Source organism: Dipodomys merriami, unplaced genomic scaffold (assembly GCF_024711535.1).
Source record: "Dipodomys merriami isolate MVZ:Mamm:240054 unplaced genomic scaffold, mDipMer1.0.p SCAF_160, whole genome shotgun sequence".
Classification (NCBI taxonomy): Eukaryota; Metazoa; Chordata; class Mammalia; order Rodentia; family Heteromyidae; genus Dipodomys; species Dipodomys merriami.
The window spans coordinates 2175336-2203064 of record NW_027202938.1 but is presented as its reverse complement, the minus strand read 5'-3'; the positions used below and the strand labels follow the sequence as shown (position 1 = coordinate 2203064).

At 37.8% G+C, this 27729-nt stretch overlaps 1 protein-coding gene and 1 long non-coding RNA gene across 2 annotated transcripts in view; one reads left to right on the top strand and one right to left on the bottom strand.

Moving 5' to 3' along the window:
• LOC138828678 (uncharacterized) overlaps positions 1 to 27729 on the bottom strand; it is a 55820-nt gene that overhangs the window by 483 nt on the left and 27608 nt on the right. The window contains exons 3-5 of the long non-coding RNA XR_011372301.1: positions 8509 to 8693; positions 2290 to 2325; positions 149 to 1226 (exon numbers count right to left, since the gene is read on the bottom strand). This is a non-coding gene — a long non-coding RNA (uncharacterized lncRNA). The remainder of the gene's footprint in view (positions 1 to 148; positions 1227 to 2289; positions 2326 to 8508; positions 8694 to 27729) is intronic.
• Hs3st5 (heparan sulfate-glucosamine 3-sulfotransferase 5) lies at positions 323 to 6591 on the top strand. Its single transcript, XM_070024777.1, has 2 exons — positions 323 to 429; positions 4881 to 6591. Exons 1-2 carry the CDS (start codon positions 323 to 325, stop codon positions 5812 to 5814), a joined length of 1041 nt encoding a protein of 346 aa, XP_069880878.1. The 3' UTR covers positions 5815 to 6591.

Here is a 27729-nt window from a genome sequence, read left to right as displayed (position 1 = left end):
TATTAAATGTATGCATCTTAATTTACCTTAACAGTTGCCCAGAAGTTCCTCTCTGGTTGATATTCTCCATCTAGATTTAGTAGTTGACCATACAGCATAAGATGGAAAAAGAAAGGGCGGGGGGGGGGGGGTAAGTCTTGCTAAATACCTGTTAAACCATGAAAATTGTGAAGGTTCCTATAGAGGTCTGTTCTTCATGCAGAGTCACTTAATCCCTGTTTATGCCTTCTGGTTGGCTTTGTTTCGGTCAGCAGATTCTATTGATGAGTGTCTTGTCTCCCGTCTCTCAGGCTTCGGCAGTCCTGAAGGTTGATGGAGGGCCATGCTATTCAAACAGCAGGCGTGGCTGAGACAGAAGCTTCTGGTCCTGGGAAGCCTCGCCATTGGGAGTCTCCTGTATCTTGTTGCCAGAGTTGGGAGCTTGGATAGGTGGGTGATTAGACACTTGCTATGCCTGTAGGACTTTAAGTGTTATGTGATGTAAACATCCTTAGGATGTTGAAAGCTCTCTCCATTTGTTTTTATCTCTCGAAATCCCCAAGAAACATGCTTTTCTGCAGTATTGATTTTGATTTATTGAGACTTTAAAAGAAAGAGATTCACGCCGCTCAAGGTATTCCATAAAGATCCATTTGTATTCTGTGTACGTTGACACTTGTTTTTAGAGAAGGGATAAAGCTGTGTACAATAAAAGATGTCATTTGCTCGAGCAGAGTGTGGTCTGCATACATCTGGTGCTGACCTCTAGTCATAACAAAACACTGGTGATAGGACTGCGAATCTTCCTTTTGAAATCTGTGAGTGGACAATTAATGTGCTCTTGGGAGCATTAAAATTATGTATGCTCCTGTAAAGATGCTCATCAACTTTGCAATCCATTGCCCTGGAAAGAGGGCTGCAGGCATGGATTTTTAACTATGTTAATTAGGTCTGGTTTTTCAGGAGCTGAACATACCAGAGAAGGAGGCTGTCACAGGGACTAATTGCCCAGAAGGCAATGGAAAATCCACAGAGAGGAAATTGAAGAGCGAGGGTCTGAGTCTAAATAGGCAGACTGTTGAGAGATGCTGGACCTGCAAAAGTCTCAGCAATAATCAGCTGAATCTCCGCTAAATGTTCCTGACTGTTCCACATCCAGTATGATTGGAGTGAACTTCCTTTAAAATTAGTTCTTGTCCTGGGAGGACTGAAATATGCACTCTCCCCGACTTCAATTCCCATTGACACTGAAAATGAAAACACACTTTCATGAAATTAACTTCTTTTCAGTTTTCTTTCCAAAATTTAATTTGCTGATCTTATTGTTCAGATTTAGAAATAGTATGGTAGTGCTTGTTTTCCTGTAGTCATTGTTGACTTTAACTGATAAAATGAACACCCTTCAAGATTTTTTAGCATGAGTAAACCTCCTTCTCTCTTGTGGTTACTTGTGGGCAAACTATAACTGAGTGCTTATCACTTGAGGTCAACACTTGGAGTAATTCCCTAAATTAGCATTTAGTGAAAAGCCTCAGGTGAGACCATTGTCCTATGTCTGTGAGGGAACCTTTGATATCAAGTTCTTCCCAATACTTACACTTAGTTTCCACTTTTTACTTTTTATTGAGTCATTGATCTAGTGATTCATTCGTTATTTGATGTTTCTTTTTTATTTTGGTATCTTAATTATAGCACCTTAATAATACATTGTCTTAAAGATGAAAAAAGTTGAAATAAGAGAAATCAGGCTCAGAGAAATAAATATTTTCAGGATAGTTGCTAATAAAAGCTAATAAAAAACTAATAAGTGGTATGAAAACTTCATCTCTGTACTTTTTCAGGTCACTTCATGAAAAGAATAAATTCATCTTGTAATTTAAAAAACAAATATAATAATTACTCAAAGGCACTAATGTTATCAGTGTAACAACAGATCACATCAAATTGTTAAAAAATACTTCTGCGTAGAGTTGCAAGGACATGTTTCCTTTTACCATTTGAGTTACTGTACACCTGAATATGGTTGATTTGGTCATTTGGGGAATTATTTATTATCTCAATCACATAATAAGTACATGTGATCATATCCCTGAATATTCAATGATTAACTCTCTATTTTGCCCATATAGAAAGTTTTGATTCAGTAACTCAATTGTTTCTTTACTTTTCAACTTCTTCTCTAGCCTCTAATGGGATGACTTTTACAAGGAATTGAACTGCTTGGGGAGGGTAGGGGGTCCTTCTCAAAATTCATCTTGGAAACTATTATGTCTGAAATGGTATGTGAAATTCTGTTTGATTCATACTTACTTGAGCTTATCTGTTAGGAAGTAGAGACTCTGCTGTCTGGGGAAAAAAAAAAAGGTATGGTTACTCTTACTGTGACTTCCAACCTTAAAACCTCTGTGTTTTTCTTGGTCCGGGATTCATGATCAGAAATACTCTTCAAGAAGTGAGGTGGGAGGGGGGTGTGAATAGTTCTCCTCTTTACATTCTTTCTTTGCATTGGAAAGTTCAACCACAATTGTTCTGGAAGGTATTATCTCCCAGGGTTGAAAGTTTAAAACAAAAACAAAAAGAAAGTAAAGGCAGAAGTAGAAATATCACCATCCCATCTCAGTTAGGATGGAGATATCTATGTCAGACTCTTCAGTCAAGATTCTGTGAAAGAACTGGATCCTATAAAAAAATGGATTTGAGTGTCTATTTCCTCTATTCTCCCAAGAGCAGAACTAACATTGTTCTAGAGGCTTAGGAGAAAAGTCTTATCAATGGATGTCTTAGTGAATTTAAGCTTAATTAGAAACTAGAAATTAGAAGAGCTAAAAGACAATCTTACGATAGGCCCAATCAATGTCACAATTAAAAGTGTTTTCCTGCCGGGCGCTGGTGGCTCACACCTGTAATCCTAGCTACTCAGGAGGCTGAGATCTGAGGATCGCCATTCAAAGCCAGCCCGGGCAGGAGAGACTGTGAGACTCCTTTCTCTAATAAACCACCAGAAAACCGGAAGTAGCGCTGTAGCTCAAGTGGTAGAGCGCTCGCCTTGAGCTGAAGAGCTGAGGGACAACGCCCAGGCCCAGAGTTCAAGCCCCACTACCGACAAAAAGAAAAGTATTTTCCTATGTATAGTCTTTGACTATGTAGAGTTTTTGATTATGTAACTTTTCTATATTCCATATAGAGCCCTAGTATATTAATCCCATTAAATATATAAAAAGCTAAATTCATGTTTCTCTATTGACTGTAGTAAACCCCATGCCTCTAACTTCCATAATGAGCATCAATTGCGTTAAAATTATTTTCCAAATACTATTAAAAATATTGCATTTACGTTCTTCCTTAAGCATTATCCTAAAGGATGATTTATATAGAGCACAAACCAGGAACATTCCACAAGTTCAGCAGAATAGGCAGAGTGTGGCTTACAGATGCAGTAGCTTCTCTTGGGAAAGAGAGGTGCCTGACTCATTGCTGCAGAGGTACAGACTAAGACTTCAAATGACTGGGGTAACTAGAAGCCTGAACATGGATAAACTGGTTTCACTGACACTATGACTAATATTGCCTTACTTTCTCAAAAAGGCTAAAATGCTTTCCCAGGTCAACTTAGAAAAAATACAATTAATTTCAGTTGAGCTTCACACTGTGTAAAAATAAGCTCAATTTGCTAATCATGTATTAACGTTCCAAATAAACCTGTCACACTAGGAATGTATTGTGACTATAACCACACCATTCTCTGTGAGAAAAGCAAAGATGTTGAATTATTACCCCAGGTCATAGTGAAGTGGAAATCCTCTTTTCTACTTCTATCCATTGCATTCTTTTTCTTATGAACTCTCTCTCTGACTTAAATATTGTTGCCATGAGGAGCCAAGGTCTCTGGCCCCATGGAGGTCTTGTTGCTTTGTGGTCTCAGGTCTAGTAGGTTATATACAATACTTGCTGACAGTAATTGGGTTTGTTCCTACATACAACAAAATGAAAATATAATCTTGACCTCTTTAGAAAGAGGAGAGACAGAAGAAATATAATGCTCTTCTAGCTTTCCCTAAGGTTAAGGACAGAAAGTCTCATAGGATCAAAAGCTCAGCTAGTGCCAAAATTGGAATTTTACAGACTGATGATGCAAATAGTCAAGGGAAGATATCGGACCTGTTTTAAGATTACATATCAAAAGATGTTTTAAGGGCCAGGTGAGTGCTACTGAGCTACAAGGAAATAGTACCACATGAAACCCAAAACGAATGGCCTTTCTCTGCCCTTCTGCCTCTCAGCTGAAGATTATAATCTTGTGCCTCTCATGTTTTCTAAATGATCTTAACTGGTGAAAGGCTAAAAAGCTATTCGTTTGCCAGGTACTGGCACAGGCTCACACCTGTAATCCTAGCTACTCAGGAGGCTGAGATCTGAGGATCATGGTTGGAAGCCAGCCAGGGCAGGAAAGTCCATGAGACTCTTATCTCCAATAAACTACTCAGAAAAAGCTGGAAGTGGTACTGTGGTTCAAGTGGTAGAGCGCTAGCCTTGAGCACAAAGAGGCCCAGGAACAGTGTCCAGGCCAAGTTCAAGCCCCAGAACCTGGGGGGGAAAAAAGCTATTAGTTTGGTTGGTGTCACTTGTCTATCCTGTGCTGGAGCATAAGTACATGTCATAGTCAATTAACTACTAGGCAAATAAAAAAATTTTTAAGTACTGATGTAAAAAATTCCACAAATTATATGTTCCCCATTGAAAACACAGTGGTTTAAAATAAAATTTCCCAAACATGTTCATTAGGGATTGTAGCATGTTGGGAACTAATCCCTTTTTTATGCATTTAAAGTCAGTCTAGGAAGCAGAACAATGAGAAGTTAATGGCAATGAGCTTGTTACAGTGGTCTCTCTGTTGTTTGCAGGTTACAGCCCATTTGTCCCATTGAAGGCCGATTTGGAGGAGCCCGCAGTCAGGCTGAATTCCCACTCCGTGCCCTACAGTTTAAGCGTGGCCTCCTGCACGAGTTCCGGAAAGGCAACTCTTCCAAGGAGCAGATTCACCTCCATGACCTGGTCCAGCAGCTCCCTAAGGCCATCATTATTGGAGTGAGGAAAGGGGGCACAAGGGCCCTGCTAGAGATGCTGAACCTCCACCCAGCAGTGGTCAAAGCATCTCAAGAAATCCACTTCTTCGACAATGATGAGAATTATGCCAAGGGCATTGAGTGGTATAGGAAAAAGATGCCTTTTTCCTACCCCCAACAAATTACAATTGAAAAGAGCCCTGCATATTTTATCACGGAGGAGGTTCCGGAAAGGATTTACAAGATGAACTCATCCATCAAGTTGTTGATCATTGTCAGGGAACCAACCACAAGAGCTATTTCTGATTACACTCAGGTGCTAGAAGGGAAGGAGAGGAAGAATAAAACGTATTACAAGTTTGAGAAGCTGGCCATAGACCCTAATACCTGTGAAGTAAACACAAAATACAAGGCAGTAAGAACCAGCATCTACACCAAACATCTGGAAAGGTGGTTGAAATATTTTCCAATTGAACAATTTCACATTGTCGATGGAGACCGCCTCATCACAGAACCTCTGCCAGAACTTCAGCTCGTGGAGAAGTTCCTAAATCTTCCTCCAAGGATAAGTCAATACAATTTATATTTCAATGCTACCAGAGGGTTTTACTGCTTGCGTTTTAACATTATCTTTAATAAGTGCCTGGCGGGCAGCAAGGGGCGCATTCATCCAGAGGTGGACCCCTCTGTCATTACCAAATTACGCAAATTCTTTCACCCTTTTAATCAAAAATTTTACCAGATCACTGGGAGGACATTAAACTGGCCCTAAAGAAAAATATAGATATGTCATACAACACTATGTGTTGTGCCTGGAGACACTTAATATCTCCTCTAGATTAAGATATGCACTTTCCCTAGATACACCTATCCACATCATTTTTTCCATGCATACTTGTACATGTGACCAAATATAAGATCAGTTCTTTTTTCTACTGAAAATTTACAAAAAAAGAAAAAGAAGATACTAAATCGCTGTCTGCATAGTCGCATCTTTTATGCTATTTATGAAAATGAAGAGGTGGTGGTATTGGGGAAATGTGACTTCAGCTATTCTCAAAGAGTTAGTCTTCCTTTGATTCAAAATTTGTCACCAGCCATTCATATAGATTTAAGCCAAAAGATGAGTGTGTGAAAATGTACCAATGGCTGTAAGGCTTCAGGAAATAGAGGGTTCAGTTATGCATTTTGTTTTTCCTAAGGGAAAACTGGCTCTTTAATTCAGATGATGCATTGGTGCCATGAAGGGGGGGGAAAGGAAAGAAAATACTATTTTCTTATTATTTAAAAGAATGTCTTATCTCATAAAATTTGACATTGTTCCAAAGTTTCTGTGGTGATTTTGCACTATTGTTTTCTTGTAAGAATCATAGTGTCACTTGTAGCATGTCAATCACATGTTGGAAAGTCAAGTCCTTTTACTTCCATGTTGAATGTCAACAGAGAAATGTCATGTATATAGTGTATATTGTTGTAAATACTTGTTTCACACCAAGTAATTCTATTTTGTAAACTGAATATGGCTATTTAATTTATTGTGAAAATTAAATTTATTGTGGTATTTAAAAATGGAATGGATTAAAGTTACTCTATGTGCAACTACTTTTTAAACTCATTTTGTTTTGTGAGCCTCCCAACTGGCTTCCAGTATAGAAGATGTTTATGTGTATCTGAGAGCATTTGGGAAGATTCATTTCTCCATTTGATTCCTGTGTCCTGGTAGAAGTATATTTACAAAAGGAATTTTATTAATATATATGCATATATATGTGTATATATATACAATTTTGTGACTATTATTTTACTTGCAGTTACTGCTGCTTCAGGGGGAGATGAGGAATACACTAATAGAATCAAGGCATAGCTGCATCATAATTTTATGTGAACCTCTAATCAGTCAGGCCAGCAGGAAAATAAATAAATCAGATTTGGAAATTCGTGTGGCCTCTGTACAGATAGCTTCTAATGCTTCAAAAATGAAAACAAGTGCTCAGAGTTTTCTCTTTTAGATGAAAATATATCTGCTCAGAAATGATCCAATTGCCTAGTGTTACTATGACTAGCAAAAAACATATGGCTCATTTTTCCACCCAGAGAAATGAATGCTACATTGAGTGCCTCACTAACATCAAATACTCTATTATGCTTAAATAAAATTCTGGAGGAAAAATTGTGGCAAGGAGTTAATATCCACAACCAAAACTATGGGGTTTTTCAACATCATAGTTGCTTCTCCAGGGAGAAATATTTGAGACGATTTTGTTGAGTGCCTAGAGTAAAATCAGCAAATAAAACCAGATTCCCCCTTACTGTAGGAAGTGTTCTTTTTTTTCTGTGAGTTGTTTATCCTGTTCAGTGATTCCATGGTGAATTGTACTAAACAAATAGCACTTTCGTCCTACCCCAGGGTTGGGATATATTGCTTCTCAAGCCACAGCCTTGGCCATCATCATCTCTTCAATTTAGAGGTATGCTGTGTGCTCTCAGCATTACATGTCCAGGACACCAGCACATTCTGCAGGCTGATCCTCGCTCACTGTGCCACAGCTCTGGAGGGAGAGTCTCAGGTCTAAATGCCATTCACTTCTCCCCTGGACAAGGAAAAAAGTCAATATACAGAGCCTGGTTCCTATGATCCTGTGCCTCATCTCTCAGCTAACAGAATAAACACTGTATTCCAGCACATGATAACTGGATCTGCCTTAATCTTAAAAAGTATTCCAAGAGCATAGCAGATAGCTAACAGTTTTGTACCAATGACTGACAAATGATGCCCAACTGGAACACTGGGGTTTCAAAACTTCACCCTCTATTAATGAATTGTAATTGTTCAGTAATTGTTTGTATTACACGCTTTTCTTTTTAACCATAGCTCCTGATATATCGACAAATTATAGTTGATCATATTCATGGAGCACAAAGTGACATGCTAACTTTGTAATACAATGTTGAGTAAATTAAGCTAATTAACATATCCATCACCTCCCACACTTAACATTTTCACAATGAGAAAAGAAATTAACCTTCAATAATACTGACATGCATAGCCCTGAACACTGAACTGTGTTCAGCATGATGTGCTTGATCGAAAAAAAAGGAAAAGGAAAAACCAGACATACTTATTTTATCTAATGGAGGCTCTGTACTGCTTACAGGTAGTACATATCACATTTTATTCTAAGGTTCTATTTAACTTATGCCAACTTATCTAATTTTTATTTCTAGGTCAATATGTCAATCATATTCAGAGAAACAGAAAGCACCATAGTTGTCCCATTTTCTAAATGAGTTGGAGAATGTCCTAAATTTTGAAGGCTTCACCCACCCCCACTTCCCAAAGACCCAGAGCAAGAGGCCTAGCATGACAGAAAATCTTGGGTGGTACACTTCATGTCACTGAAAAGTACAACCACTGATGATTAAGTCAGGTAGAGAGAAATAAAAATCTTAGGACTTAATAACATACCACCACTGGAGATGTGAAAGTTCCTGTTGTCTTCAGACAGGCAACAGGCCTCCAGAGAAATCCTCAGCTCATTACCGAAACTCCACGAGGGCTCTCTGTAATGAGTTCCTCCCTTCACATTATGAACACCTTGCATTTCTTCCTGAGGCTTGGTGGCTCCATACAGCTTTGTCAAATAGCTCCAACTGCAACAAGAAAAACTGTTTAAGCAATGGTGAAATTCCTGATGAATCACGTAGCTGAAACAACACCATTTTGGAACTCAAGGAGTTCCAGTTATAAAAAACTGCCCATGATGAGGAGAGAAACTAGGAAGCCGAGATTTAAGGGATATTCCAACTTATTGAATGGGCAACCTCAAGTTCCAAACCATCACCTTACTTATCTGAAACCACCATACACAATTCCTGAGGGACTTCTACTAATTGAGGTATAGTATAAGAAATATAAGACATTTTGGTCTTTTGTGAACATATGGAGAAGCGGACTTGGAAATCTCTCACAAGTGCTTTTAATTTTAGATTTGGTAGTTTTTATGTTGATGGACCAGCAAAAATAGTTGTCGGGCCAAGGGCTGTTCACAAGGCTAGTGAGGCCTGGATGGAGCTTTTTCCAAATATTGGTGCAATAGCCCCCTAGAGGGCAAGCTGATGGACAAACTGGAGAAGATCATCTGGGACACTGAAGACATGCTCTAAGGGAGCCCAGTAGAAGTACAATCCAAATTCCAGGATACTAGATAAGCATTTATTTTGTCCAGTTAGCTGGGGTTTTTTTTTGGGGGGAAGGTTGTTTTTTTTATTTTGATAAGTTTATTCTTTTTTTCTTTTTTAAAATTTGAAAATACCATACAGAGGGGTTACAATTACATGGGCAAGATAATGAGAACATTTCTTATTAAGCATTATTGCTTCCTCCTTTGTTTCCCCTTCCTATCCCTTCCCATATCCTGCCCCCCTACCCATATCCCCTTCTTCCCCCCCCCAAGGTTGAAAAGTTTGTTTTTAGACATAACAACGTGTACATCTCATTGTTGTAATGGGTCCATCTGTATCCTTATTTAAACGATTTGTTTTTTCCCTTCCCCTCCCCCATGATATAACTCCTGCTTTCAATTAGCTGTTTTTTAAAATCGTATTGACTTCATGAACTTTATTGGAAGATTTAACAGGGATGGAGAATTCCACTTCCTTGCTGAAATTTCTGGTGTCTTTTTGTACCTCAGTCCCCTCAAAAATGACTACATTCAAAATCTTACAAATTCGAACCAAAAGGGTACAAATTATACTATTTAAAATAAATTCATTGCAACCAGAGCCAAAAAGACAATATGTCAAACAAAAGTATAATTTCATTGAAAAACAAATACCCAATTTTACCTGCTTTGCTAAATAAATACCTCTTAATTGTCATTTTAAGATTTTGTCCCCAATTGTTATTATTTCTGAATAGTATGTCATCTTAAATAGGTTATTCAGATCACTTAGTGAGGCTGGGAAGGTGGCTCAGTGGTAGAATGCTTGCCTTGCATACATGAGGCCCTGGGTTCGATTCCTCAGCACCACATAAGCAAAAAGAATAAAAGCCAGAAGTGGCACTGTGGCTCAAGTGGTAGAATGCTGAAGAGCTGAGGGACAGCGCCCAGGCCCAGAGTTCAGGCCCCACAACCGGACCCCCCCCCAAAAAAAAAGATCACTTAGTATCTTTTATCAATAGTAAGTAAGCCATTCTTCTATGGAAATTTTAAGAGTGGAATTTAGGCCCAAATATGATTATGTAGGTACCTTACCTATATATCTTAGAGAAATCATTTTTTTTATGTTTTGAGCTTTTAAAGATTTCTCTCAAGTTACATTTGATTTCACCTGCTATGCATATGAGTAAGAGTACTAATTTTGTAATAATGAAGAAATGGATTGGGGAGTTGAAAAGGCAAAATGAAAATGATAGCAACATGCACTTCCATAAAAAAGCAACTAAGCAGTATTACAAGGACAAGTGTCATCTGTTGTTTAAAGGCACAGCTCTTCCGATCATGCCAAGTAGAAAGTAGCATGCTGAGTACCTCATCAGGCTAGTTCTATCATGAATTTGTGGAATCATATTGTCTACTAGATATTGATAGCTGCTGGTGAAAGGTTTATTGTTTCTAAATGTATGTGCCCACCATCTTCAAAATGGCCTACCAAAAAATAAAAATGAATTGCTCTCAATAGATAGGTAACACCATTTCAAAGAAATGGCCTGTCTTGCTCATTTCTAAATGCATATGCCTTTCCATTAATGATACCAGAGTACCACTTTATAGTCAGCTACAAAACTATTTGTTTCTTTGGTAAAGTCACACTAAAAGTCGCCCACAGGTTTAAACATAAATATAAAGGCCAGCAGCACATGGCCTGAAATCCTAGCTATTCAGGAGGCTGTGAGTTAGAAGCCAATTTGGGCAGGATTCGTTCGTAAGACACTTAACCTCCAATTAGACATTACTAATATTTTAAAAAGTAGAAGTAAAGCTGTTGCTCAAGTGGTAAAACACTAGCCTTGAGCACAAAAGCTCAGAGACAGCATCCAGGCCCTGAGTTCAAGCTTTAGGAACAGCACCACAAAAAAAAGGGGGAAAAAAGGCTTTCTGGTAATGCCAGATGACTTTGGCCACTCCAAGCAGAATTATTAGTGTGAACAGGTAAGTCAAAATTCAGAAGCTACAGGATAAAACAAGTCATTTGAGAAGTGATGGAAAGCCTCCCTGCATCAGGCAGTCAAGCAGGAAAACTGCACTGCAAGCTGCTTGAATGGCTAAGCAAACACATAAGGTGTGAAAGAAAATGCCTAAGCAAGCCTAAGAAAGCTGGAAAGTAGGTCATACACAAGAAGTGGATATTAAGGAAGGAAATCCGATCAGAGCTCCATAGGCCCTACACAAATGCAGTCACTATACCACTGAGAGGCCCTGCCACATCCTCAGACCCTTTGGGTCTCCAACTATCTGATACTTACAGATGAAGGGCTTAAAATGGAAAAGAAATGAGAAAATAAGTATCTCAAAGAAGAATATCGCCAAAAATCAGTGCCCCACAGCTTCATCACTTCCCTTCACAAATCTTACTTTGTTTCTCTTTTTATATATTTTTTCTCCTCCTCTGTACTCCTCCTTCTCCTCCTTCTTTTGTTCATGCCCAGTAGCTTTATTGAAGCTGATGAGGTGCATCTCCATAAATCAAAGGAAAAGGTCTTTGAAAGCTATCCTGCCCATGGAAGGGTCATATCATCTCTTTGCCACCAAGCTTCTTGCTATGGTTTCATTCATATTAATCTGAGCAACACATGGTATCTTGTAAGTCAAAAAGAACCTTGAATATATGATGCAGTTAAGGACTTAGGAATGGAGAGAGTCTCCCGATTATATGAGCATTTTTTATATAATCACAGAGTCCTTAAAAGTAGAAAAAAGAAAGCAGGAAAAGATGGTAGAAAGGGTAGTGACAATGGAAGAAAAATGCAATACTGCTAGCATTAAAGATGGAGTAAAGAATACATTAGTCAAGGAATGTATGTGGCCTTTAGAAGCAGGAAAGGATAGAAAATGAATTTCCCTAGAGTCTCCATAAGACAGTTTTGCCAACAACCTGATTTTAGCCTAGCAACATCTGTATCTAACTTAAAAACCTACAGAAATGTAAAATAACAAGTCCTTGTTATTCCAAGTCACTTAATTATAGTACTTTGATACAATTGCCATAGAAATAAAAATCTGATACAAGACATGGAAGAAATGGAGCAATCACAAAGTCCTGCCATGTTCAATTAGCTTGTGCTCCTTCAGCATGAATAAATGAGGAGGAAACAGACATCAGTCACAAAGCGCATTTCCCCAGGGTAGGGGCACACTGCAGTCCTGAAGGGGGAGGAACATGCACATTCTCAAAGATGGAAGAGGCCAACTATACTCAGAGCATTATTCTCCAAGATAAATAGCCTAATGGTATGGGCATGGGATGCCTGGGCATCCATGGAGGCTCAAAGCTCCAATAAAAAGTTGTGCTATGTTTGGGGATTGTAGGAACTGGCTTGGTTTGGGGAATATTGTTTATTGTTTGGGGTCTTTTTGTTTGTTTTACTTGTTGGTTTTTTTTTTTTGAAGAGAGGGTCTCACTATGTAGCCCAGGCTGCCTTGAGCTCATGATCCTCCCGTTTCAGTCTGTGTGAAGTAATGCAGAATAGTATAGATTACATGATTTTTTGCATATCACTATCATTATTTTTTATACTGAAAAGACAACCAAAACTTGTTTTCTTACAATTCCATAGACTCTACCCTTGATCTAGAAAAATCTGAAATCCTCAAAAACCAGTAGCCTAAACTTGTCCCAGGATTTCCTACAAAGGCTTCAAAACAGTCCTGTAGGGAATCAAAGACCACAAATTTCTTTTCCTAAGCTTAATGGAATTCAAAAGATCTCACTGAGCATTTAATATGTTCCTAGTTGCTACAGAATCTATAAAACGATTTCTAAAGGTCACTAGAAAGGTCAGGGTTGAGAGTGTGACCAGAATATAGTCTTCCAGGTTTCTAGCCCAGGACTCCTTGTCAAGAAAAACTTCTAAGTATGTCTAAATGTTATTTATATCTGCCTGCTTCTCTGAAAATATTTTAACGTGGCAATTTTCTAATTAAAATTTGTTCTTAATCTTGTATCAGATGCATTTCAACCCTAGTACTTAGTAAAGTTTGAATCATAATGTATATTGCATCTTTACAAAACTGAATTAATAGTGAAATTGAGAATATACATACATTGAATACATGTGCAATATGCATTAACAGGTACTTGTGTTTATAAGCCTATGAAAAATAAGTAGAGACAAATTCATTATGAGATAATCTAAATCATTCTTCCACTAGTGATGACCTGTCAAACTAGTACTGCTGCCTCACAAAAATTACATTTAACACCTGTCACAGTCCAGCCAAACAAGGTAAGTATATACAAAAGAAAAACTTCAATAAATTAGTATTTTTAAATCACATCATCTATTCTGAAAGTGAATATTTGAGAAAAGAAGACAGCTTACCTTGTTTCATTCCATATAGTATAGGAAATTTCAGTGACACATAGACAAGTGTCTTCTAACTCAAGGGTATTGAAGCCACTTGTACAAAAACAACCACTTGTGCAGGTACACGTGGACATGTGATCTCATGTGTGTGAGACTGTCAGAAATCTCTAATAGCCATTTTTTCCTGGTGATTTCTATACTACCTGCATTTTGACTATTGCCACAAATCCCCCACAATGAATTGCATGTGTATAAATGTATATCTCAAATTATAATTCAATTTAAAGATAAACTGAGAAAACAAAGTTATCTATGTGACATTACCTGATTCTAGTGTGTCTGAGACCTTCTTCATTGATGTTAAAACAGTGCTAAATTGGCAAGTATTTAAACCCAAATCTAAAATCCTGACATCTTGGAATTGAAAATGCTCTTAAAACCTGAAATGACCTTGGAAATTCTAACTCAACCCCAACACAGATACCCACTGACCATTACATATCTACAAACTGGCCAGCCAATTCAGTCATGTGGCCATTATTTTGGGAGTGTAGAGTTTGTTGAAGTTGGTCAAATGATTGTTTATTAGCTGATCAACCTCAAAGAAATTACTGTATTTTGTTTCCAATTTCTTCCTGAAATAACAACTTTAAGCAACAGCTGGAGAAATGATTTAGAATTTTTTATTTTTTTAATTTTTAAATTTTTTATTGTGAAAATACTGTACAGAGGGGTTAGAGTTACATGAGCAAGGTAATGAGTACATTTCTTTTTTTTTTTTTTTTTTGGTGGGGTCTGGTAGTGGGGCCTGAACTCTGGGCCTGGGCGCTGTCCCTCAGCTCTTCAGCTCAAGGCTAGCAGTCTATCACTTGAGCCACAGTGCCACTTCCGGCTTTTTTCTTTTTGCTTATGTGGTGCTGTGGAATCGAACCCAGGGTCTCATGCTTGCAAGGCAAGCGCTCTACCACTGAGCCACCTTCCCAACCCATGAGTACATTTCTTATCAAGCATTGTTGCCTCCTTCTTTGTTTTTCCCCTACCATCCCTTCCCTCCCACCTCCTCAACTACATTCTCCCCACCTCCTAAATTGTAAAGTTCATTTTTCCACATTGTGTCTTGTACATCTCATTGTTGCAATGGGTCAACCTGTATCCCTGTTTAAACAATTTGTTTTTTCCCTTCCCCTCCACAAATTATACGAACATCAAATACAGTGAAAACGGGTTAAACCGTGGGGGAGGGACATACAAAGCAACAAAAAATCACATGGTACCTTATAAGTATGTTAGAAACAATAGCAAGAAAGAAAAAACCACTTGTGTCCCTATCTTGGGGTTCATTTCGTTTAACATGATCTTAGCTCACATTTTCTGCTTGTCCCAGACATATACTAGTTATTGCAAATAAGGGAAGCCAGGGGACCTATGTTTCTTTGGGCCTGGCTTACTTCACTTAATATAATTTTTTCCAAGTCTTTCCATTTCCTACCAAATGGGGGGATGTCATTCTTTCTGATGGAGGTATAGACTGGAATTTTTTATTTGAAATTCTTTTTCAATCTTTTTGTCTGACTCATGCTCATATTTGTCCAACCCCTGTAATATATTCCTATATCAGATCCTGAGGACCTCCTTAGCTCTGCTGACACTGAAATCGCCATGTCCCCACAAAACTATGATGACATGGAGTAGAAGAAGGGGGGGCACACACTGGAGGAAGAGAGCTAGTGACACTTCTCTCCTCCCTAGAAAGTACCAACTCCGTCCAAAGCTGCTCTTTCCATTCTTATATTCAGAATACACCCTCTCCATAGACTCAGGCTAGAGCAGATGAATCAGAGTAATATACACCATGCTAAACTTAGAGACTTGTCATAGATGTTCAACAAATGTTTATTGATTGATGAATGAATTATACATTTATCATGATGATTAAGGTTTTTCTGCCGGGTTAAACTTCCTGTCTCTTCTCCTGTAATGTGTTATTTCCAGGAGATCTAAGATTACTTCCCAAATACACCTTTGGTGGTCAACTCACCAGACAGACAGACATGTCCTAAAGCTGAAGACACAGGGTAAAATTCTTCTGGGCTCTTAAATATTCCTCATCTTTTAATGCAATGTAAAATGCTAATTTTAAAAACCAAGAGGAAAACATGCAATTTTTATTGTCAAGGTAATGTACAGAGGGGTTACAGGTACATAAGGGAGTAAGTACATTTCTTGCCGAACATTGTTATCCTTTCCCTTATTTTCTCCCACTTTCCCTCTCCCCGACTCCCCCAAGTTGTAAAGTTTATTTCCAACCTAGTATCTTGTGAGTCTTACTTTTGCATTAGTTCACCCTTTGTCCTTTTCCCACCATTTCTGTGAATCCCTTTCCATCCCCAAATCAGATAAACATATATAAGACAAAGGGTACAGAAATCAAAAACAGTAAGAACAAGGGACAAACCAAAAGGAGGGGGGAAAGCAAAAGAAAAAAAGAAATAACTGCATACAATCCATCCTTGTCCTCTTGTTTCTATGTCTTATCACTCATTTTGATTACCATTGTTTTATAATTTTATAAGGTCATATGTACATGTACATATGTGTGAGCTATGGTGCTCCCCTACTGGAACCATCCTAGACATATATTAGTTATTACAAATGAGGGAAACCATGGAGCCTATGTTGCTTTGGGTCGGGTTTACTTATTATGATTTTCTCCAAGTCTTTCCATTTCCTTACAAATGGGACTGTGTCATTCTCTCTGATAGAAGCATAGAATTTCATTGTGCATATATACCACATTTTCTTGATCCATTCATCTACTGAGGGGCATCTGGGTTGGTTCCATATCTTGGCTATGGTAAATAACATAGTTGTGCTGGTAACTTTAATGTAGCTTTGTTTGTGATTATTTGGATAAATGCATAGGAGTGGGATTAGTGGGTCATAGGGGAGCTTTTTGTTTAGCCTTTTGAGGAACCTCCATACTGCTTTCCAGAGTGGTTGAACAAGTTTACACTCCCAACAACAGTGTAGTAGAGTTCCCTATTGGCCACATCCCCACCAGCATCTGTTATTATTTGTTTTCTTGACATTGGCCATTCTAACTGGGGTGAGGTAGAATCTTAATGTTGTTCTGATTTGCATTTCCTTTATGGCTAGACATGTTGAACATTTCTTCACATGTCTTATTGGCTGGTCTTATTTCCTCTTCAGAGAAGCTTCTAAGTCTTTAGCCCACTTATTAATGGGGCATTGTTTCTCTGAGGATTCTGTCTTCTGGGAAGGTTAATTTTCTAGCTCAAAGTATGTTTTAGATATGAGGCCCTTGTCTCTTGTGTAAGTAGTGGAGATCTTCCAATCCGTGGGTTTCTATTTATCTTGCTAGCTATGTCCTTTGCCTAAAGCTCAGCAGTTTCATGCAATCTCATTTATCCAACCTTCCTTTGATTTCTTGTGTTTCTGGGTCTTTTTAAGAAAAGTGCAGCCTGTGCCAAGGAGCACTGGAGTTTCTCCTATTCCTTCCTATAATGTTTTCAGGGTGTCTGTTTTTACTTCGAGGTCTTTGATCCATTTGGAGTTGATTCTGGTGCAGGGTGATATATAAGTATCTAACTTTAGTTTTCTGCAGATGTTTAACCAATTTTGCCAGCACCATTTACTGAAGAGGCTGTCTTTTTCCATCCTATTTTTTGACTCCCATATCGAAGATTAGGTGGCTATAGATCTGCGAGTTCATTTCTGAGTCTTCAGTTCTATTCCATTGGTCCTCAGGTCTGTTCTTGTGCCAGTACCAAGCTGCTTTGATTACCATGGCTTTGTGATAGAGTTTGAAGTTCAGTATTGATATTCTGTTCATTCTGCTAAGGATCATTTTTGCTGTTCTGGGTCTTCTATTATTCCATACAATTTTGAATTGTTTCTTCTATTTCATTAAAGAATGCTGTTGGGATATTGATGTGCATTGCATTGAATTTGTAGATAGCTTCTGGCAGTATTGCCAGAATCCTATGCTTCCAATCAAGGAGCATAGGGTATTTTTTTCCATTTCCTTAATCTACCTTAATTTCCTTAATTTAAAAACCTATCAGGTTTTTAAAGTGCTCATTATAGAGGTACTTCACATCTTTGGTTAAGTTAACTCCTCGTGGTTTTTTTATTCTTTTGAGGTTGTTACAAATGGAGTTGCTTTCCTGATTTCAGCCTCGCTCTTCTCATTGTTGGTATACAGAAATGCTATTGATTTTTGTGGGTTAATTTTGTACCCTGCTACTTTGCCAAAAGACCGTGCAATTTTTGTCCTTCTGAAACTGACTTACTTCACTTTATATGATGATGTCTGGTTCCATCAATTTACCGGCAAATGCTGTAACTTACCTACACACACCATAATTTATTTCTTATTTATGGCTGAATAATATTCACTGTGTTTGTATACCACATTTTCTTTATGTACCAGTTAAAATGCTAATGAGCATCCAGCTTAAAAATATAATAAGCCAGGTGCCGGTGGCTCACACCTGTAATCCTAGCTACTCAGAAAGCTGAGATCTGAGGATCACAGTTCAAAGCCAGCCCAGGCAAGAAAGTCCATGAGACTCTTACCTCCAATAAAGCACAAGAAAACCAGAAGTGGTGCTGTGGCTCAAGCAGTAGAGCGCTTGCCTTGAGCTGAAGAGCACAGGGACAGCGCCCAGGCCCAAAGTTCAAGAACCATGACCAACAACAACAACAAAAAAATGCAATTAACAGCCAACCCTGTACATGTTGGTTAAGATATAAATTAGTATAGCTACTATAGAAAGCAGCATGGAAACTCGTCAGAAAGCAGGACTACCATGTGATCCAACAATCCCTCTCAAGCATATAGCCCAAGGAATACAATTTAGAGCATATCCAAAACTATTGCACACCCATGTTTGTTGTTGTTGTTGTTAATTATACTTAAATTTATCTCTTTTGTATTTTAATGCATTTCAGATTGTAAAAGTAAGAGACACAAAAATGAGAGACTCCCAAAGAAGCAAATAAAGAAAATAAAGAAAATCTAAATATATGCAATTCTCCATCACAGAGTAGGAGAAATATTTTATTTGCTTTGACACATTCAGGAAATAATTACTAGATATTAATGAAAGAATGATTAAAGCTAATTATTTGGGTAGGTCTCTAAATGAACAGATGAAACAAGCAGAATAAGGATGATCCATTTGTTTTTGCTCTCTAGTGGTGGAAAGAGCTGCAAATTGGAATTGCCATTGTATGAACTGATTGTTCGATTGTTGGGTCTCAGATGATTTATCTTGACATAACTCTGACTTATTCACAAATCCACAAGCTTTTTGGCCCATAGATTGGAAGCTCTACCATATTATAAATATCCTTTTTGTCTTTTCCTTTTCTTTTGTGGGCACTGAGCCTCATACTTTTGAGATAAGCACTCTGCCACTTGAGATATATCTCAAGTCTTTTTGCTTTGGTTTGTTTTTCAGAAAGGGCCTTGGGATTTGCCTAGGTTTAACTTGGACCCCACCCACCTACCCCCTATTGTGTAGCTGAGACCACAGGCGTATACCACCAAGCTCAGCTTATTTTTTTAAGATAAGGGTCTCAAAAAAGGTCAGCTGGGCTGACCTTAAACCACAATATGACCCCTATACATAGACCATAAATACCTTTGGATCATTAGAAGTAAATGTGAAAATGAAAGTATTATGATTTTTTTTAACTTTTGTTCTTCTTTACTAAAGAGGATATCAAGAAGGAAAATGCAAATATTGAAAAGATATAAAAAACTAAGAAATAAGAGCTTTAAGTTATTTGATTAAGGGTATTTTTTCTTTCAACCCTTGCTGATTAAAATAGTGCTTAAACTGTGGCTCTCAATCATGGCCAGAGACAAGAATCACCTGTGCAGTGTTGAAAATTGATGTCTTGATCCTAATACAATGGATATGGGAGTAGTCTACACATTTGCTGTTTATTTTCTTAAAGTTCCCAAAGTTGTTCTGATTTGCAGCATAGATTAGGAACTGATATTTTAAAATATAGATGTTGACTTTATTTCTTTTGTAAGCATGGCACAATTTAGGGAGTAGGGAGTAATCTCCTTGCCATGTCTTCTGTATTACAAGCAACTTTAAGTTGAACAGGTCATCTGTGTCTCCCTATCCCTTCTAGACAATAGGAAATGAATTTAAAACTACAAATGATGCAATAATTAATATATGTCTAGGATAATCATAGCAGATAAGCAGAATAGCTCAATAGCTAAGTACATATGACCATGTAAGAACTACAAGACACAAAAGGTTTTTCTTTGTCGTTGTTAATTTTAATTTACAATGTAATTTTTTTTGTTTCCTTTGTATGTTCTTCCTCCTATGGTATATTTCCTCTTGTCCCTGTATTTGATTCTGGTGCCCTGGTATTGTATTTAAGTTTATTTGAATTAGGGAAGGGGAACAACAGAATGGTGAGACAAAGGACAAGGGTGAACCACAGCAACAGCGATACACACAAGACAATATGTTGGAAACGATCTTACAGCTTGCAGGGGAGAGGGGGGAGGAAAAGTATGAGAAAACTGAGGAAAGGTGTAACAAGATTGAGAAGAAATGTACTCATTACCTTACTTATGTAACTGTAACCCCTCTGTACATCACCTTGACAATAATAATAATAATAATAATAATAATAATAATAATAATAATAATAATAATAATAATAAATCTACAAATGAAAAATCTTTACTTATTGAACCATATCAGGAATCTCTAATGTTCGTTATTTGTTTAAAAATCACTTCTAATGCATAATAATATTCAAAGGCCATCAAAGGCCATTATTAGATATATGCATTTAGTAAACAGGTCCATCATAGGGATATAAGAAGTATTTGCTCCAAACCACAAATATGAAAGGGCCATAGTAGATAACTGACCTTACCTCCAAGTGAGGTAAGATTGCTATTCATAAACATATTTTGACAAGTATCATATATTTTTGCAACACTTCTTTAAAACTAAAATAGAACACATGGGGGTGAGCCCCTTTGACCTCTGAGAACCAACAAGCTCACATTGAGATCTAAACTCACTCACGACAGGATTTCCAACATGGTGGTGTTGCCCTTTTGATGTATTCATTTTGCTCATCCTTGTCAGTTGTATTGAGAAGAAAAAACTGGGAAATCAGAGATTTGAAAGAGAAATGTGGTTTTGAAGGAAGCAAATGCAAAAGAGAAAATACAAGACTATAATCCACATTCCTATGGAGATGCTCTGGTTGCAATATTCCCTCTTTAAAAAAATAAAATTGAAGCTTCTCTAGTAAGTTGGTCACACTCCAAGAGGAATTAAGCTTGAAAGATAATAAAACTTCAAAAGCTAAATTGAAGAGAGTAGACCTGAGGCTGTGAAGGGCATTCAGAAGAGAGAAGAGTTTTTAACTTGGCTTTCAAGGCATGTTCTCCTTCCTCTTTGAAAGTTTCTAACATTTTTGGAGGTGCTGAAGATTCCCCCATCCGTGACATCTTTCATCAAAAAACCATGAAATAACAAAAAATTTCTCTTCAGGTAGAACAGGGGAAAAATGTGAAAGTCAATGTAAGTTGATTACACATACTGCTGCCTGTTGAGCCTAACAAGTCATCTCCTCTGAAAGTTCCCTGAGTTTTTTCTAAAGGCACATTAGCAAGATGTACATCCTACTGTGAGCAGAACAGAGCTCCTGCTATAATTTAGATACAGTTTGTCCCTCAAGGGTGTTGATTTGAGGTTAGAGCCTATGAAATACTTCCAAGTGTTACGCCCTTAAAAGGTGGGGCCTAGTACGATGTCTTTAGATCATTGAGTAGCTGCCCTAAGGAGGAATTAAGGTAGTTCTAGTGGGACCCTGTAATTTTGCAAGAGCCAGTTGGTTCTTCTCTGTCAATGTGATCTCTCCCTCCCACATGCTCTCCTACTACTGTGATATCACCAGAATTGAGCTGATATTTCAGTGCCTTGAACCTACAGGACTGTGGATTAATAAATCTCTTTTCTTTATAAAGTACTTAGGCTGTTCATTATATAACAAAATCCAATATGCCTCCTAAGCAACTGACCCCCCAAAAGGAAACAGAACCCTCACTAGTAGCAATGTATTTTCATGACCCATTTGCCAGGAATGGCCAAAAAGCCATAAAGGAAAACTGAGAGATAAGAACAAAAAGTATAAGCCAAAAGCCAGTGGCTCATGCCTATAATCCTACCTATTCTGGAAACTGAGATCTGAGGGTCACAGATTGAAGCCAGCCCAAGGAGGAAAACTCTAAGGCATTCATCTTCAATTAATCATCAAAAAGGAGGAAGTAGAGCTATGACTCAAGTGGTAGGACACTAACTAACCTGGAGCACAAAAGCTCAAGGATAATACCTAGGCCTTGAGTTCAAGCCCCAGGACTGGCACAAAAACAAAAACAAAAAAACATCCACCCCTTTTTCAAGATACTTCCTTTACCTATAATCCCTCATCCTGGATTTACCCAGATAAAAATAAACCTGATTACCCTTCAGGAGGCAACTGACATTCATTACACTTAATACTGTGTGCCTAGCCCAGTTCTGAGGATACGGAGCATGAAGTTCATAATGTATGTCACCCATCTTCGAGGAGTTGTTAAGACTCAATGCTGCTGAGGTAGGGAACAAGATGGCTACTTCCAAGTGGCTGAGAATAGGTTTACTGGCAGTGACAGTTCACAATACAACATTCCTACTCATAAGTGGATAAGTGGATTTGTATCAGGTAAAATGATGCATCATGAAAGAGACTCATCCTCAATGAGCTTCTTGGCTTAACATTTGCTTCCAGAATCCCTATTGGTACCCTGATACACACCACTTAGGTGCTGGGCTATTTTCAATGTCTCCTTCTCCATTGGTTATATGCATTTTGGCATATAACCAATGTGTTGTTTTGTAGTTGTATCTCTCACCACAAGTGACTTCAAAACATCAAACCTACTGCCACTGATATTAACAAAGATGTCTGTGGCACTGAAACAAATATTAAGTTCCTGTTCAAAACCATGTCAGTGAAGTTTTAGGGAAACCTTTTTTTTGTTAGCATCCTATATAATGCATTTGTATCAATATTCATGAATGATTCTGGCCTGAGATTTTCTCTTGTTTTGGCTCTTACATCAGTGTTACACTTGTTTCATAAAAGGACCTATGAAGTTTTCCTTTCTTTCCCTTGCTCCAAAGCAGATATCACATTTTTCTTTCCTGTAGTGGATCAGATGGCAAATATTTTAGACATCATAGTCCACATGGACTGTGTTGCTACTACTCCGTCTGAAAGCAGTCACAGTTGTTGAAGAGGCAAGTGGGCAGGGCTGTGATTCAACTTGGCATTATGCAAGAAAAAAAAACAGGTGTCTGGAGCTGATCTTGGCCTTTAGGCTTTGGTTTGCTACCACCTGCTCTGGCATAACTTATAGAGCATGTAAATCGTGAAGAGCTGATAAAGCTATACAGTCAATTTATAAGTTCACCTGAAATTCATCTGTCAAAACCTCATCCCTAATGTGGTTGTGTTACAAGGTATGTCACAAGGAGTTAGTGCATATATGCATGCATACACACACACACACACACACACACACACACACACACACACACACACACACACACACACACACATGCTCTAGAGAGTTCCCTTGTCTGCATCTATGTGAGGACCCGACACGGAGCCACCTTATATGAGTGGTGAGATGGGTGGTCTTAGAGTTAGCCTACATAACTAGAAATTTTCGTTGCTTGTAAACCACTGCCCAGGGTGGACTAAATTAGAATAATTCCTCTATGGCCAATCTTAATAGACAACTGATATTTCCCCACTCACTAAGACTTCAAGGTAAAGCAGGTTGATTTTTGTATTTCCCTTGCCCTAGTTCTAAAGGGAATCATGTCTCCAGGGGCCCTTAACCACTACCACACTGTCTTAGTTATAAGGCATTTATGGCATGTTTTAACATTTGGTAGATACAGCTCCTTTTGTAATCTAATTTTTTTCATATCTTGTGACAAAATGTTACTTGGCCAAGCACCAAAAGAGAGAAAAGAACAAGACTATGTGACCCAGAGTCAGACTTGCTCAGAAAGATGGAGCTAGAAGGAAGAAGATGAATTCATCAAGGCCAAATACGGAAAGCTAACAGCTTGTGTGTAACACATGGATGCTCATTTTGGTGGGAGAAGCTGAGTCTAACAACAGTAATACATTATCACTCAGCAGCGGTAGTCCAGGTGCAGGGTGTAGAAGTCCTGAGATCTACTCATCCTAATTGATAACTGATAGCAAGGATGCTCATAGGAGATGGTTGGCATGGTGAGATCAAGGCAAATCCCAAATTGTAACCAGTAACCAGTGACAGTAACCAGTAACCCCAGGGGAAAAAATCAAGGGAGAACCCTTTGATATAACTGCGAAATATCTAAAGAGGAGATAAGGATGCCAGAATAAGGCCCAAGATGAGTAACCAGACCTGGAATGCAGGACAGAGCTGGACATGGATTAATGAGGCTACAGATTTATATCCAGATGTTACACTGCTACTCATAAATCTATCCTGACTAATGGCCCAATTAGTCTTAGAACCTCTAAGTGAAGACGACTATTGTTGTTTCAAAGAAGAGGTGAGATTCCTTCAAAATCTCAAGGTCAGATACTGGGCTCTAAGTCTTTGAGGTTATCACTCATCAGTCAAAATGACATTGAGCAGGTTGCTTATCTCTTTGGACCACAAAGTGAACTGAATCTGAGGCTTATTCTACTCATGTCTGTTGACCCCATTTAAGACCAAAGGGGACTTACATATGTCACCAGGACATTCTGTGTGCCATGCACTTTAACACTGAAGGGAAGGAATCTAATGTTTTATTTTATCAGTGACATTAGGGTAAATGTTTAACGACCAGATCTCTCAAACTGGTGAAAGGATTTGATTTGCTGAGATCTGCCATGAAATACTACCTCCATCGTTTCCAGCTTAGCACCATATAACCATCGAAGGCAGAAGGTAGAAGTGGGACAAGTTTGCAGGGGTATATCATTATACAGTATTTTTGTCACCCAGAACTACAGATATAAATAACCTTCAAGAGTATGTACAGCAGAATGCAATAAAACTATTCTAGTACTTACTAAATATTTAATATACATTTCTAACAGCATGTCAGTATAATTTCATTTTTAGTAATGCCTATATTTAACAACTGGGTCTCAAATTTTCCAATTTTATCAGCTAGTTCTTAAGAGCTTGTGTGGGCCAGCTATAATACACCACTGATTGTCACCTATTGTCTGGCCAGGTGCCACTATTGAGAGTCATTATTTTACTGATGAATAAAAGGATCTCAAAAAGGTTAAATAACTTAGTTGGAATCACATAGCTAAGCTATGTCTATGTGACTTCCATTCTTTAAATTTCTATATTCTATTATACCACACAGAAATTTGGTTTTAAATTGCTTTATTCTTTATCTGAAGGAATAGATTGTGTTTCATGCAGACTGGAGCCCTCTGAACTCATTGAGTCTGTGACCATCAGTGTGTGATTGAGTTCACTGACACTGAGATAATTTGGCTGCTGAAAGTACTGCTAAGCTGGATAAGATGCCAGTGCTGGGCAGGACATAGGCTATGTGGGCATGTAGAAGACCAAAAAGGACTGATTACCCCACATTGAGCCTTCCACTCACAAGCAGGAGGAATCACATTAGTCTCCCCTCTCAGTGTGCTTTCTTTTCCTTAAACTAATTCCAACTCAAAACAACTGTTTTAGTAAGCAATTCCATTTTTTTGAACAATGAATCTAAAAGCATTCACTTAATAACATTTCAGCCACTGTTTTCAATGAATTCATAATACTTACTATGGTTCAGTTGTCATTTTTTCTTATATCATAACATGGTGGTGGGTTTTTTTCTTTCTAATAAGGGATATCACTAAAAGGAAGAATAGAAGCTACTAAGAAAATAACCTTACAAATTAATAACACCGTATGCACAAAATAGAAAGAGCATAGAAAATGAATATATTTTGTAATTCAAGTGTTTAGTACATATTTATTAGGTAATATTTCATCCTTTACATATTTGTCCAAAGGTTCAAAGGCAATTGTTTGCAATCATGAGTGACCAGTGTTACCAGAGGATACTAAAATTAACTACTGTCATCTCTTTTCACCAATAGTACATTTTGTGTGTGTGTGTGTGAATTGTTGTGAAAACTCATTTTCTCTATCACTGGTTAAATTATTTTCATATGCATTTTGTATAGTGATCATAGGGTTTGGAAAAATGTGTACATAACTTTTAGTTATGTCACCAATTTATAGTATTATTTTTCCCCTTTTTGCCTTGGGGACTTTACAAGAAGGTATAAAGAACCTTGTGCGGCCTGGAAGCCTGATCTGATATTGGATGTGGTTTTTCTGCTTATCTTCACGATTCTGCTTCTCTGTCTCCTGCCCTCAGTTATTCTCTTGTTTTCTTGTGGATTCTCTCATTTCCTCCTTGTCTTCGCCTTTTCACTCCTGACATTCAGTAATGAAGCATGCGGGAAGGCAGAGAGGAAATTGGCTATGTGTCTTTAATTTCAGTGTAACCGAAGCCTGGCAACTGTACCTAACACATCTTTGGAGCCTAGAAGAAAAATGAGTAAAGGGTTAGAAAGAGTACATGAAGCAGAGGTCCCTTATTCTATATTTACATCTTTTGTGCTAATCTTTTATATATGAGAGTTTTATTTTGCATTGAAATACAGAACATACTGAAAAGATAGAGTGAGGAAAGAAATGAAATATAAATAATCAAAAAGTTTGGGGCAAGAATAGCTAAACAACTAAATACACTTTTTTCTTCTGTTTTTGTTCTCAGCACGAAGCCAAATGTTTCTACCATTTTGATGTGATGAGGCAAAGCTATTCTATACTGACACTATTTAGAAGCAGGGGAGATTTACTAACTAAACTCACAGGACAAAAGGGGATGATTCATGGATGATGAATGATAAAATGAAACATTCCATTGTAGTTAATATACTTGTTTTCTTGAAAAAGTCCACCAAAAAAAAGTATTTGGCAACTTAAAATGTACCTGCTGGATACTCTGCTCAGAGCAATGGTTGCCTTTCAGCATCTTTGTAATATTCCTTCTTCAGTAACTATAGTAGTAATAATTATTTTTTAGATACTAATCACTAATATTGATCAAGTGCTCTGTGACAAACACAGTTCTAGTTAATTAATGTTTCACAATAACACTATGTAATTGGAACTATTATTATTCTAACAATAGTAAATTGAAATACAAAAAGATGATTCTGCTTCTTAACTGCATATTATTCTAAAGATAAATTCCAGATTCATTAAGATTTTAAGCAAGACCTTCCATGATCTAATTCCAAAAGACTTTTCAAAGTTAGGTACTGTTCTTAGGCTGAGAGGTGTGACTGTCATTCTCTCCACTGTCCCTTCCAACCAGCCCTCTTCCTTGTTTTCTGTCTACTTGGATCTGCTTTATCACTCAAAACTGGTAGCACCAACTCATAGTGTCAACTCTTTGACCACAGTCCCACAATGACTTCATACTCCTCTGAACTCACAACCGACACTTGCTAATACGGCCTAGTAACTTTACCGGACTTGTCTCATATTATTTAAATCACCATTTTGAAATCATGTTCTTCCAACTAGGATGCTAACGTGGTATAAATCATGTCCCCATAATATATCTACAATGCTTGGCACAGTTCTGCATAAAGTTATGTTCAATGCCTTTTTTATTAAGTTAATGTATTCTATAGTTTATGTAGATATTATTCATGTCATCAGAATGCACATTAGTCTTCTTGGAGCCACACTGCACCAGTGTTCAGTATGAAAAATACTCCACGGGCCAAAGGCTACACTTATTCTGGTAAAAACAATTAATGAGATTTATCTATTAATCAGAATACTTCTTACTCCATACCCAAATTCTTTAGTGCATTTTCATATTCCAAAAAATTAGAACATTAAAGATAAATCTAGTTGAAATAACATTGGGAAATATATATACTTGTAATCCCAGCACTCAGGAGGCAGAATTAGGAGAATCACCAGGTTCAGGTGAG